The sequence below is a fragment of the Notamacropus eugenii genome, chromosome 3 (assembly GCF_028372415.1).
Source record: "Notamacropus eugenii isolate mMacEug1 chromosome 3, mMacEug1.pri_v2, whole genome shotgun sequence".
Taxonomy (NCBI): Eukaryota; Metazoa; Chordata; class Mammalia; order Diprotodontia; family Macropodidae; genus Notamacropus; species Notamacropus eugenii.
In genome coordinates this window covers 347692928-347707523 of record NC_092874.1, presented here as the reverse complement: position 1 = coordinate 347707523, position 14596 = coordinate 347692928, and the positions used below count along the sequence as shown (strand labels likewise).

General features: G+C 35.7%; 1 protein-coding gene across 3 annotated transcripts in view; it reads right to left on the bottom strand.

The window, feature by feature from the left end:
* Nucleotides 1-6339: 6339 nt before the first annotated feature.
* KCNN2 (potassium calcium-activated channel subfamily N member 2) overlaps nucleotides 6340-14596 on the bottom strand; it is a 180299-nt gene continuing 172042 nt past the window's right edge. For 2 of the 3 annotated variants that reach the window (XM_072597187.1, XM_072597194.1), the window contains 2 exons: nucleotides 8442-8511; nucleotides 6340-6932 (listed from right to left, as the gene is read on the bottom strand). In XM_072597187.1, coding sequence (XP_072453288.1) covers nucleotides 6648-6932; nucleotides 8442-8511 — 355 coding nt within the window. In that variant the 3' untranslated portion in view covers nucleotides 6340-6647. The remainder of the gene's footprint in view (nucleotides 6933-8441; nucleotides 8512-14596) is intronic. The other variant, XM_072597192.1, reaches the window with a different exon arrangement.

Genomic DNA, 14596 nt, shown 5'->3' with positions numbered 1-14596 from the left:
TGTCATTTTGTCTTCAGTTACTTTAAACTTTTCTTTAAAATTAATTATTTGTTGAATGTTTAATTATATTCCCTTGTGAATTCATCTGGCCCTGGAGTTTTTTTAATTTGTGAGTTCTCTCATGGTCTTTTCCATTTTTTTTCTGATACTAAATTATTTAAATAGTCTATTTCTTCTTTTGTGAATTTAGGGATTTTTTGGCAAGTATGAATCTATTTCAAGTTGTCAGCTTTCTTAGCATATAATTGGGTATCTGAGAATTTCCTTTACTTTCTCAATTGTTGAAGTTCTCCATTTTCGTTTTTGATATAAACAATTTGATTTTTCCTCTCTCATTTTTAAACAATCAAGCTAGCTATTTGTTTTATAAGAGTAAAAAAGCTCCTAGTTTAATTTATCAATTCAATAGTTTTTGTTTAATTTTTGAGTTAGATTGTAATGCTGGCATAAAACATAGCTGAATATTTGAGTACTTCATGGTATCAAGGAGATTTTTCTTGAAAAGCTAGCAGGTAATTATGCTTTAATCTTTCACTTCAGCCTTTAATTTGTTAGCTCTTGTCAACCATCTATCCCTTGATGTTCATTTATTTTAATGAGGAGAAACTTATATTCATCTACACTAAGAACCTGGCTAATTTCTGAGCTAAAATGCTCTAGAAGTCTAATAATAAGAATTTACATAATGCTATTGGGTTTATAAAGCATTTTTGCATCTGTTATCACATTTTATCTCACAATAATATTTTTGCATAGGTGCTAGAATTATCCCCATTTTACAGATAAGGAAACTAAGGCATGGAGAGATTAAGTGACTTTTTAAGGGTCATGAAGCTAGTAAGTGTCTACAGCAGGATTTAAACTGAGGTTTTCCATCTGACCACATACTTTCATGTGTCCCCTGAGGGGAAAGGAAGAGGAAAGACATCACAGGTAGGTGCAATTGGTGACTTCCATCTCGCCTTGTACAGCAAAGTGGCTTTACAACCTGGTCCTGTTCTGGAAAATACCTTTCCGATATTCCTTAACCCTACTGTCCCCACCCCCTCATACTTTCCAACCCAATAATACTGGCCTTTTTATTATTCCTAGAACAAAATAATTCATCTCCCAACTCTGGGCATTTTCATTGAAATTCTTGCTTGTTTAGAATAATTCTTCCCCCCACTCCCCATTTTTTTTCCTCTTGGTTTCTCTGACTTTCCTTCCGATCCCGAATAAAATCTTTCCTTCTTTAGGAAGACTTTCCCAGTCCTTCTTAGTTCTAGTTCCTTCCTTCTGTTAATTATTTTCTATATTTCTTGTGCATTTCTTGTGCAAGCCTTGTCCCAAAGCCCAATGGCATGGGCTGGTGGGGATGGAGGCTCTGATCTGCATAATGAGCAGCACAGGCTTGGAGATGGATTCCAGTGTCGCTTCTCAGCCACTTCCCCTCTTTGAGGGTAGTGTCAGCTTCTAGCTTTGAGAGAAAAGATGGAAGAGGCCAACTCCATTTTGGGTTGCTGGAGGAAAAGACTCTGGGAAGACATGAGAGGAGTGAGCAGTCTTTGTCATGTCCCTGCTGCTACTCTAGAACCTTTGAGGAGTGTCCCTTTGGGTGAGATCCAGGACATACACACACACACACACACACACACACACACACACACACACACACACACACACACACACACTCTCTCTCTCTCTCTCTCTCTCTCTTTCTGTCTTCCTCAGTGTGTGTGTGTGTGTGTGTGTGTGTGTGTGTGTGAGAGAGAGAGAGAGAGAGAGAGAGAGAGAGAGAGAGAGAGAGAGAGAGAGAGAGAGAGAGAGAGAGAGAGAGAGAGTTAAGCTGAGTTATCTCATTTTCAATGGGAGAGCTCCTTCACCCTATGTTGTCTGGTATATATTTTCCCATGTACACCTTCTTTGATTTCTGTTCTGCTATGTGAAACTGGTATGAGGTGGGGAAGGGGCAAATCCTTGGATATAAAGCTTGGGTTCCTTCCCCTAAAAATGACAAAGTGATCGAAAGTTAGATGGAGCCTGATTATATCCCCTAGACTAACAATATTTCTAGCTTGATAGCTCTCTCTCTGAGGGGAGCAGAGTGGTGACCTCCAGCCCCAATCTCCTGTTTCCTTACCTGGCAGGGATGAAACTCTCCTTTGGAGAAGAGGTTAAAGATTAAAGATGTCTCTTGTGCCTTCCTTTGAGGACAGCGTTCTCTCTGCCCATGGAGAGCCTCCCCATGCATGGCCCCACTCACCAGTTCTCAGCCATACTTGTTTGACCACATTCACTAGCTATTTCTCTCCCTTATCAGACAGAGCTCCTTGAGAGCAGAGATCATCTTTGACCTCTCTTTGCTAGTGCTTAACAAAGTGTCTGGCACAAAGTAGGCACTTGATAAAAGTTTATTAACTAATCAACCCTCTGTGCACTGTGCCAACTAGCTGTCAATCATTTCTTTTTTGTTTTTACTGTAATTTAGCACTTTTTAAAATAGATTTTCCATATAACAACATAAATACTATAGGTCTTGTACCATTGTCCAAAATTGGTATGGTGTCAATTTGTATACTATAGAATTAATGATACTAAATTCATTTACATGAGTACATGTGTATATGTATGGACTTTATCATGTTCTGTAAATACCTGTCCTTGGTGGGGAGCAGAAAAAAATACACTGCTACTACAAAAGCAAGTTGAAATATGCCCTTATTTACTAGGAATGGGCAGTGTTAATTTAATTATTGTTCCACCAAGAGATGAAACTGGAAAAGTGGGAATAGGGAGGTGGCTTAGCAGGATGACGGCTAGCATGCGGCATAGTCCAGTCTTGTCCTAGCTAGATATGATGAATGCTCACCTCTCAGAAAACCATTCCACTGGGGCAGGAGAAAGAAGTCTGGTGAAGCCATTAAAGCATTGCCATTACAGAATTGCAGGAAGATATGTACAATTCTTCTTCAAGGTTGGATAAAATTTATTTGTAAATCCATCTGGACCATTTTCTCTCTTCTCCCCTACTCCTATGATGATGCATTTACATCTAGTTTGATTTATTTTTTATGAAATTGAATTGTTTAGGATTTTCAATTCATATTGTATACTTGACATTCTTGTAGCTGTTTCTCTACTTTTTGAAATTCTGTTTTGTTTGCATATTTAGTAAATGTGTATAGTAAGTTCTGATCTTTTTGAGATTTTTGATTTTATTTGAGATTTAACTTCTTTATTTTTTATTTTGGTGGTTTTTTCCTCCTTTTTTTTTTAAAAGACAGGTTAGCTGACGAGTTTATTAATTTCTTAGTCTTTTCAAGAACTAGCCTTAGTTTTATTTGTAGTGTTTGGTTTCTTTTCTAAATTTCAAATCTTCCTTTTTTTACATGCTTTGGGCTTGTGTTTTTTTTTTTTTCCAGCTTTCAAAATTGCACATTCGGTTCAGCAATCCTCTCTTTTTCTGTTTTGCTAGAGTGTGTTCTTAAAGATATTTTTTCCTCCAACGACTTCTTTAGCTGCATATGAGATATTTTTGTATTTAGTATTCTTATTATGCTGCGGTCTAACTTATGTACAATAGTAAACAGCTGTCAGGGAATCCTGAACTTGGCACTTTCTTTGCCCTCCTAGGCATCCTCCTTCAGCACTTACCGAACTTCCTCTCTCTGGGAGTCTTATCCCTGTTCTGGAGAGAATTGCCCGTCCCAAGATCAGGAGGTCTCTAGTACCTGGGAGTTATGCACTGTCCAATAACCCCAGTCTCAATACTTGTACTGCTGTTTTTCCAAGGATGTGAGCCACGAGTCTATCTCATTTTGTTTTGTTTGCTGTTCCACTAAATATTAGAGTTAATGCCTTATGAAAGCGCTTTCTTAATTCAGGTTTGATTTGGGGACGAAATGAGGCACTCCTAAGTCACTGAAAAGTAGATAAAAAGGTTTACTTTGTTGTAATACAGTAAGGATATGTAACAAGGGTAGACTAGCGGGTCTCATCAGGATGGGGTATGGTGACTCTTGCGCTCTGGCACCCACCAATCTGAGAAGCCCAGACCCCACTGGTTAAGACTTTTTATGGTCTTTGGTGAGCAGGAGTCTATGTCAGGCCAGTTAGGTCCTGGGGACTGCTTGGTCTTCTTTTAGGGAAAACAAATCCCTCTCACAGACGGAAGAGAGAAGGTGTGGACCTAAACTACGTTGCAGGAGAGAGGCAAGACATGGACCTAAGCAACGTTGTGGGGAGATTAGACTTACCACTCTAGGTCTTTATTGAAAACCTTTCTAGTTAGGTAGGACCTGCTAGAGCTTGTACAATGCTATACCTTTGTATAAACCCAAGTTCACTTTGCTTACCCTGAGACATCAGAGTAGAACTTTTGTGGAGCTTATAGACCTTTCTAGCACCCAACCCCTTGAAGACTTTTTGTGTCAAGGTACACCACACTGTTAGCAGTGACTCCAGTCTTTAAAAGATGCCTATAAATTACACATTCTTGTGGCAATGCTTGCAATACAATAGATGTGTGGATACTCTTTTCCATTCCCACTCAATCTTTTTATTTTGACTACTTGGTGTTTGGTAGTTTTTAATTTTCCCCACCATCTAGAGGCTAGAGATATGTTCCTCAGTCTGTACTTGTAGAATTTAATCTCAATTCTCATATTTATCAGTAGACTAATAATACATCAGCTTTTCCTCAAGTTTCAGTTCTTTTTGAGTTGGAGTTGTGAGTTGATCAGTGAGAGGTAAATACTTAATTAGACTACCACCCTATCTCATCATTACAACAGATTAGCCTTTGGGTTGAAAGTAGAAATAGATGAATAAATGACTTTTATTCCTGGTTCCCTTTCTATTTCCCTCTCCCTTCATATTAAGAAGATACTAAATATGTCCATGATTTTCTCAAAGGGGATTTTTTACATTAAAACACAAACTTTTCTTGATTAGGACAATGAATTTCATATAATCAAAAATATATTTGAGATAAGGAGATGTGCTTTACATATGGTCGCTGAGATTTCTTTTGATAGTAATATTATGTCCTTGTGTTTTCCTAAGAAATGTCACTTTTTATGTTTTTGGCCTGGAAAGACAATGTTTGATTTTAGCACTGACAACAAAGAATAGTCATGAAAATCGCTTTATCCAGCCATGCTACCCCCATCAAATATTGTACCAGAGTTCTACCTAAAGGTAAAGAAGAAAGATATATCTAGATGTATTAGCAACTTTCAAAGGCCAGAAATTGATTAGAATTGGGATAGTTAGAAAATGATGCTGAGGGTCTAAGCATCTTAAGTCAGAGATTTGAGAAGTGAAAAATTAGTTCTTAATGAAACAGATAAGCATGACTTAAGGGGAAAGGGGAATCTGAATGTTACCCTGTTCCACATTACAGACGACTTTCCAAACAGACTCACATTAGGTCCTGCAGGACATCCAGATGATTAACATAGGAACACTGTCATAGTGTGAAGGAATCATTATTCAGGGATGTCTTCTCAAATTGTATTTGTTCTACATTCATTGCCTTTGTGCCAGACAGGAAAGTAAACCCAAAAGAAGACCACAGGCAGAATCAGACAATCATAATTCTGTATCAGGCATCAGTTCTGCTCAAGGAGAATGGCTCACTCTGAATTGTATTAAGGGATATAACTAAGATAAGAAAGCATGAGGGTGAATCGATAACTAGAGTAAATTTTGACTTATCTTAAAAGTACTTTATTTTAGAAACATGAACAAAAATGTTTCCAACTTTATTTCAGACCTAGAGAAAGTAATTATGGCATATTATAGGTCAAAAATGGTCTATGAAAATGAAAGCACCCCTTTTATTGATTCTCCTTTCTATTAAGCATATGCTCTTTGAAAGCAACAAAGATAGTCCATGATTAGTAAATGAAAGGGAACTTATGAAATATCTATTTTTTTAGAATGTTAAAACTCTAGAATTACATTTCAGAAAATATTGCTTAATGAATTTAGTGTTAATCTTGGCATCCTTATCATGCTAATTTTTTTTATGGAATTGAAAGCAAATTGATTAGTCAATTAGTTTGTGAGACCTGTGACACTGTTGCCATGATAAAAATGAGCCTAGACTTTAACTTGAAAATTAATCAGAAACCCTTAATTTTACAAATGTAAAGGTGGTTGTGTTAGTGACCTTATTTTACATACTGTTTGAAAGAATACAGCACCAAGCAATTTAATTTCTTTTCCCAATAGACTGAAAATTTGGAAATGAGTATTATTAGTATGTAGGTGTTCTACACTGATCATTTGCTCTTGAAGATAATGCAAAAATACCATATTCCAAAGTTATGTTGGAGTGATAAAGCAAATATGTGCAGAAATTAACCTTTTTTATTATATTATATACTGTAGTAGTAAAGTTTGAAGTGCATGAATAAAAAGTTAGTGGAATTACAGGAGGGCAATCTATATAGCAATAATAGGTGCATTCCCTGTGCATCGGAAAGAAAAGAAAAGAGTTTTCACTCATTTTGGCCTAAAACGTTGTGTTCAGGTTCCCAGAATTCTGACATCAGAACCCAGATAACACTGATTAGAACCATAGGGCTTTACAATAAAAGCTAAAATATTGACCATATGATGGCAAAAAGTCTTTTATTTTGTGGTTAACTTATTTTCTTCTAGCTACTCTCTGATGAAGTTGGTGGTGCTGTAGAGGAGGACCTCCTTCGGGTCAAGGACCGTGAGCGCTCAGCACTGTAGGCGGCATTCTTGTCGTAGTTCTGCATCTGAGATTCCAGGAAATCTCTCTGCTGCTTGCTGACTGTCTGAATTAGCAGTTCAGGGAGGGCTTGAATGTTACCAATCAAAGTCTCTAATTTATTCTCTAGGGTACCAACCCTCTTGTCAAATTCTTCACTTCTGTCATTGATGTCAGAAATCATGTCATATATGACGCTTTGTGTCTGAAAAGGAAGAGGATGACACATATATAAGTAGCATGAAGAGAAGGTATGGCCCCAGAAGTGCTTGAGTGCTAAATACTCAGCTAGCACAGACTCCCTTATGGCGTTATATTCATTGAGGAATAAGTATACTCTCTTGCCCTCTCCCTCTCCCTGTCCTCATTCATTCATTCATCCATCCATTGGCAGATAGTTAGAGTCCTAGACCTGAAGTCAAGAAGACCCGAGTTCAAAATCCAGCCTCAGACCGACTTGTATGACTCTAGGCAAATCACTTAACCCTGTTTGTCTCAGTTTCTTCATCTGTAAAATGAGCTAGAGAAGGAAATGGCAAACCACTCCAGTATCTAAGCCAAGAACACCCCCAATGGGGTCATGAAGAGTTGGACACGAATGAAACGGTTCAAGAAACAACAACAGGGCTCAGACACTTACTATTGTGTGACCCTGGACAAGTCACTTAACATGGATCTGTCTCACTTTCCTCATCTGTAAAATGAGGATAATAATTACGTCTACTGCCCTGGGCTGTTATGATGATAAAAATGAGATATTTTTAAAGAGGTTCACAAACCTAAAAGTGCTACATAAATGCCAACAATTATTATTAATTCATTCAGGAAACACTTATTAAATATAATTTCAAGCACTAGGTTCAGGGATACAAAGGAAAAAATAAAAATAGCTGGCATTCTAAAGCAAATACAAATGAGCATGACTTGTGGATATTAATAATGAACTCTAATAAAAAAGAAAGAATTAAAAAGAGCAACCAAAAAACTTCTTAATGCCTTAAAGCAAAGTAAGAGAACGTTCCCTCTTCACCTCACCTCTGCTCTCCACTACACTTTGACCTGGAGTAAGTCACTTTATCTCTCTAAATGTCGGTTTCTGTGTCATTTCTTTATGCAAAAAATCCTAACTATTCACTGGGATCTCCCTTTTCTCCCATTGTCCTCATCTTGTAATTCCTTGACGTCATTCCCATCACCCCTTATTCTTTACTCCATACAAATGAGGAGATGGTCCTTCTCATGGCCAGCTCCTCTCCATGTACCCTTGTTCCCTTCCTTTTCCATCTTCTCTTGGAGATTATCCACATTTTTCTAATCTCCACTTGCTCCTTTTGTGCTGCCTATAGATGTTTCTATGCAAACACAGATATAAACTAAAAAATAAAAAAGAGCTTCTAGTAATCAGGGCTTTAGAAAACCTCACAATATTTTAAATAAGTTATCTTTATTTTTTTCCTCTTTCTGAAACACCTACAACAAGATATCATTGGATACGAGGTAGCCATAGTCTAACCCATATACCAAATCCTGTTCTTGATGTTTCAGTCTGATGATGATAGGCAGCACTGTCTTGCTCAAGACTGAACTATGGGCATCCAAATATTTGTAAAAATGACAAATACCCTTTGTATTTTGTCTGAATGGCCCTTGAAAAAACACTTAAAATTCAGACTAGAGGACCATGAGAATAGGATGAGGGAATGTGTTGACTCACCTTGACCAGGTCCACCAATGTATTTGCTTGGTCATTTAGCTTCCTCTGTTCCATTTTTACACTTCTTAATCTATGAGGTAAAATTTAAAGTCAGATAGTTTTCTCCTTTTTTTCTTTCATTTATCCTTTTCCTCCCCAAAAGCATGCACAAAATTAACAAGAGCAAATAACCGCATGAATAATGCCTTGAGTATTTGGGGTAAAGTCAAAAACTGCTTATGTATCTGCTATAATGAAAAGCATGCTTCTTTAACACCACAAAAAAAGGAGAGCAAGAAATGTGATGTCCTCAGGACTATTATCCACCATATGGTTGAAGTTGTACTTGAAAAGGGGTAATAAGGATTTATTCATATGAGAGAAAGCCACAACATTCCTTGAAGCCTTGGTATCATGACAAATAGACATAGGAAGAAACACATAAAGCAAATGAATTTTCAACAGTGTTGTAGTTATTCAACACCTTCCTATGCCTATATGAACAGATACAATAATTAGCCCTGTTTAGTCTGAAATGGATTGGGGTAAGTGTTTGGACTGATGAAAACACAGTGATAAGTGAGATTCTTATTAATTTAAACACAGCTTTTATTCAATCAGCAGCATATTAAAACTCTAAACTCATAATTCTTTCACTTTTTTCCTTACTGTACTTAATTTGAATTTTACTTTGAACTGCTTAATAAATTTGCAAAGTAGGGGAATATCTTGTTTTCAAATTTGTATACACATGTCATAAGATTTTAATAGTTGATGCTTTGAGGCAAAATTGTTTTTTAAAAATATAATGCAATATTCTCTCAATCTTGTTTTATGTATATCTTGAACTAAAAAATAAGTTTGTTTTTTTTTTTTAACAATGATTTGGAAATTGACTTACACTGTATAATACTTATGGGAAAACAGTTAACTGGGAGAATCTCTCCAACACTATCTTTCTTGGCATTTCAAATAAGCAGGTCCTTATCCTAATACAAATTAGATTACTTATACTCCAGAACTATGCTCTAAAAGATGAACAGATCAAGAGGAGCCACTCTTGGAATAAAAATTACTTTTTAAAAATCACCATCAATTTACTCATAGTTCAGAAGCTCAATAATGTAAAAAAAAAAAAAAAAAAAAGGTAGTTTAAACTACTTAAAGAGTTTACATAGTTACACAGGAAAACCCTTAACTTTTAGGGCAAGAGTGTATTGCCAGGGAAATTTCTACAAATCTGGATTTCTTTGAAACCTCAATATCCCATATGTCACCAATGCTGCAACATTGTGGCAATATATTCTTTGAGTAGTTAAAGCATATTTAAAGAAGGATCTGTAATCATTTTAGGTTATTTATCTTACTTTTCTTTGAGAGCCTAAGAGATTTCTCTGTAAGTTTATCAGAAACCAAGCCAATTTGGTTTGAATTGAAATTATATTATATAGTGTATACCTTTTCATTCCAAAAGGTTAAGGAAGGAATGTTATAAACTTATCCTAAACTAGGCATTCTTAACCTGAGCTCTGTGTACTTCTTAAAACATATTTTGACACTATGTTTTAGGAAAACTGGTTACTTTTGTAATTCTACATATTTTATGTATTTAAAACATTATTTTGAGAAGGGGTCCTTGAGCCTCACCAGACTGCCATGACACAAAAAAATGTTAAGGACCCTGGTCCTAAACAGATGATTCCAAAGCATCATTTCCCCCCAAATGCCATGTAGCATTGTGATAGATAGTTTTTACATACTAACTTTATGGACACCTTTTTAAAAAATGCTAAATTGGCAAGCCAATCATGGATATGTAACATGGTACAGTGGAAAGAAAATGCTAGACAGGAAATATAGAAACCTGGATTATAGTTTTACCTCTGCTGCTAACTCTGAACAAAGTGCATCCTCATTTGTACGATAAAGAGTGAGGTTGGATATTTTCTAAAATCAAATCAAATTATATGCAAAGTGCTTTCCAAAATATTAAAGCACTGTGGCTGCTGTTATTATTACCTGTTATCATCATTACCACCACCACCACCACCTCCACCACCACCACCACCACCACCTCCTCCACCACCACCACCATCATCATTTTAGTTCTCTTCCAGCTATGAAGTTTTATAACAGAACTAAAAGATCCATATGGAATAAGGTACAAAGATAAATTTTTACATTTTTGAAATTATGTCAAAGGGATGGATAATCATGCCCTTAAGATCAGGCAAAAATCATGGAAAGCATCAATGAAGTATTTTACATACCAAGAAATGGTGCCTAACTGATCTCTTAGATAAGAGAATATTATACTTATATCTAACAGTAGAATTTTGCCCATCATGTTTTTTTTGCAGAGCTTAGAAAAGTTAAAATAAAGTTATACATCTTTGACTGAACTCAACTTTTTTTCTTTGCTTAAAATGTTAAGTCCTCTTGATCTTGACTTCCTATTTTTTTATTCTGACTGTCATGATAAAGATCTAATGGGAAATGGTCTTATTTTAGTTGTAGCTGCCAGAATAAAAGGTAACATGCAAGTTTGTGTGTTGTGGGGTTTTCCCCTCAAAGTAAAAAAAAGGGGGGAGAGGGAGGAGAGTAAGAAACATGTTGACTCCTTCCTTGTGAACTTCACTTATCACAGAAAAAGACCATGAATTTGGATCACATTTCTATGGTAGCAATCAGACTACTGAAATTCACAAATAAAGGATCTGCTGGTTGCATGCAGACGGTAGTAAATTCTGCAAATGTTGAGCAGAGCAGCTCATACAACTTACTTCCGAGCTCTATTTTCATTTTGTTGAAATAAAAAGACAAAACAAAAGAAAAGAAACTGTAAAATATATTGGAAGAAAAGAACATAGAATGGTGTTCAGATGGACACAGGGGGCTCGATTCACCAGCTGGGAGGTCCTGCACTAATTCTGCAGGTTCATAAGGTTCACCAAAACTCTTTAGAATAACCTTGGTGTTTGTATTTTTTACCCCATAAGGGTTTCCACATTGCTAAGCCCATCCCTGGAACCTTCCCTCCAAGCAGCAAATTCTTCTCAAAGTTCTGGTTATATACACAGTAATAGTGATGATTCAAGACAAGCGGGTCTGAAAATGGAAATGAATTATCCAATTTTCATTCACAACAATGAAATTTAAAAAATAAAAATGTCTCGATATCTCTTATGTATGAATTGATATTAGAAACAATAGTATGAGGTATTTTGGATTGAAGGCAAGCACTACTGATATATGATTTGATTTAAAGGAACAGATTTCAAACAATGTCACAGAAATTGTGCTTTACTTTCTACATGCTTATTTCATTTTGGATTCTTCAGAAACTTTCTTTATGAGAGTAAGATAATCATGACCTATTTTATGCATATATGTGTATATATAAGATAGATGGATGGATCTGTTCAACTATCTATCTATCTGTTTATCTATCTCCTGTTATCTATGGGAAAGATTCACATTTACCAAGAGGCTTATAAATAAGATCATAACATGATAAATTTTAAAGCCAAAATCACCATCATAAAGAATAAAAACATACTGAATCTAATAGCTCCATGACATAGATCTGTCCATACAAAAGACAAAAAACTATATCATTGAAAATTTAAAAAAAATTAAATGGCACAAATCAAGAGGTCAATTATTGAGTAGAGGCATTTATACCTCTCCCACTAAGGGAGCTGTGGAAGAGGAAATAAGAGATAGAGAATGGAAGAGAATAGGTTAAGCAAAAACCATTAGATTTGCAAAAATTAGCAAATGAAGCTCTCCTGGAGTTATTACAAAATAATAAAAATCAGGAGAACCCTATCAAATTAATTTTCAATACTCATTCAACTATCAAAGTGTAAAGCAAAAACTGTGTCTGAATGCTCTGACTCTATCAAAAACCTTGCCATAAGAATCGAGCCCTATGCGCTTTTTAAAAACTTTCTAAACTTCAACAAAATTAAAATCAGATTATATATTACCAGAATAAGCTTATATGACACATAATTATAAACATACAATTGAACGTTCTGAAAATATAGCTTTCCTAAAAACAATATGCCCAGGACTATCACAATATTGATTAATAAAATGAGATCTTGTAGTCTTTGAAAATTGCAAGTATAAGTTAAAATATTGAAAATTTATATCACTATAGAAACAGCAGTGCAGACAATGTCTGACATAAGCAAAAGATAACAGGTATTCCCTCAGATCATTCTAGCACAAGTATGGCTATCATAATACCATTAAAATAGTCTTAATATTTGTTAGTGTATTTAGGATTATGCTTTCCAAAAGTTTTTATGTATGTTGATTTCTATGAATTCATTTCTGTACATGTATACATAATACAATATATTTTCTTGTAATAATATCCATTCATGAACAAAATCACTTTGCACTCCACTATTCACACAATGCTAATACTTACCCTTCCAGACATGTTTCTGCATCTTCATATGCTCTAATCAGTCAGTCAGTCAACAAGCATTTTTAGAACCTACCATGAATCAGGCACTGTGCTAAGTGCTGGGGATACAAAGAAAGGGGAAAAAAAACCAAAACAAAAAAATCCCAGTCCCTATTCTCAAGGAGCTCACAGTCTAATTGGGTAGCCAGCATGCTGTGTAGAAACAGGATACACAAATTAAAGACTGGATAAATCTCTCAGAAGGAAAGCATTAGAAATAAGGGAGATTTGGAAAGGCTTCTTGTGCAAAATAGGATTTTTTATAAGGGACTTTAAGGAGAACAGAGAAGCCAGAGAGAATTCCAGGCGTGGGTGATAGCTAATAAAAATACTCAGTCAGGAAATGGAGTGTCTTGTACTAGGAACAGCAAGAAGGCCAGGGTCACTGGATCACAGAGTACATGGATGACCAAAGTATAAGAAGATAAGGAAAGGTGGAGGGGAGGCAGGTTATGAAGACATTTAAAAGTCAAAGAGAGGATTTTAAATTTGATCCTGAAGGTAAGAGGGAATCACTGCAATTTACTGAATGGGAGAGGGTATGGCATGGTCAGATTTGTGCTTTAAGAAGATCAATATGATAACTGAGTGGAAGATGAGTATAGCTGGGTGAGACTCCAGGGAGAAGAATGAACAAGTCCAGGTGGGAGTTGATAGGGGACTGGACCAGAGTGGTGGCATTGTCGGAGGAAAGAAGGCATGAGAGATGTTACAAAGGTAGAATCAAAAAGACTTGGCAACAGACTCTCTCCCACCCATATAGATGTATGCTCTATAATACATATGAACATACTGGTATGCACATGCCCATAAGAACAAAAACATATATAGAACTGTTTGCCCTTCAAACACATAAACTAACATAGAGTCAACAGAAAAAAGGGATTAGATAGATTAAAAAAACCCTACATACAAACTGATGGGAAAGAGAGTAAGTAGTAGGTGCACAAGAGGGCAAATGAATTGTAAAACTCCAACAAAATCTAATGATACTATGTTGATTAGATAAATTATAGAAAATAATCAAAAGAAACTTCCAAAAGTCTGTTCTATTGGACACAATATTTTAGATTTAAGGACACACAGAGGTCTGATATCTTGAACAAAGCAATACAGTAGGAATCAAAAGATCTTTTTCTGCAATTACTGTCTTACTGGGTAATATTGGATTTGGCTCTTTGTAAAACAGATTATCCTGGGAGGTAAAAAACTCATCTATTCCCACTTCTTAAGGATGTAATGAGGTAGAAATCAATAAATTCATATAGCCAACATCCCCAGGAAAAATACATGCATCCATATATGATGCATCCAGCCCTAGGAAGAAAGTCACTGAGTCCTAAAAACCAATGCCTCCAATGCACCAGTGAATACTGTGTATGTATTTCTTTCTTGAAATTTGATGTTATAAGGTAAAAAAATATAACCATATAACCATTCTTTTTAACATCAGCATAATAGTGAGAGTCTGCTAACAGAAAGAATTCAAGAATATAGAACTATATGAAGGACATAAGTTTAAGTGAGATTACAATATGGAAAGGAGCTGAAAAACTCAATTATATAGATATTTCTTGATATTCAGATATTTGGCATTATATTGATTATGTTAAATTCAGAAAATTTATTGAAGATTTCTGCTTTTATACAGACGTCTGGTATCATATAGATCCAGCCTAATTCTCAAAGAGCA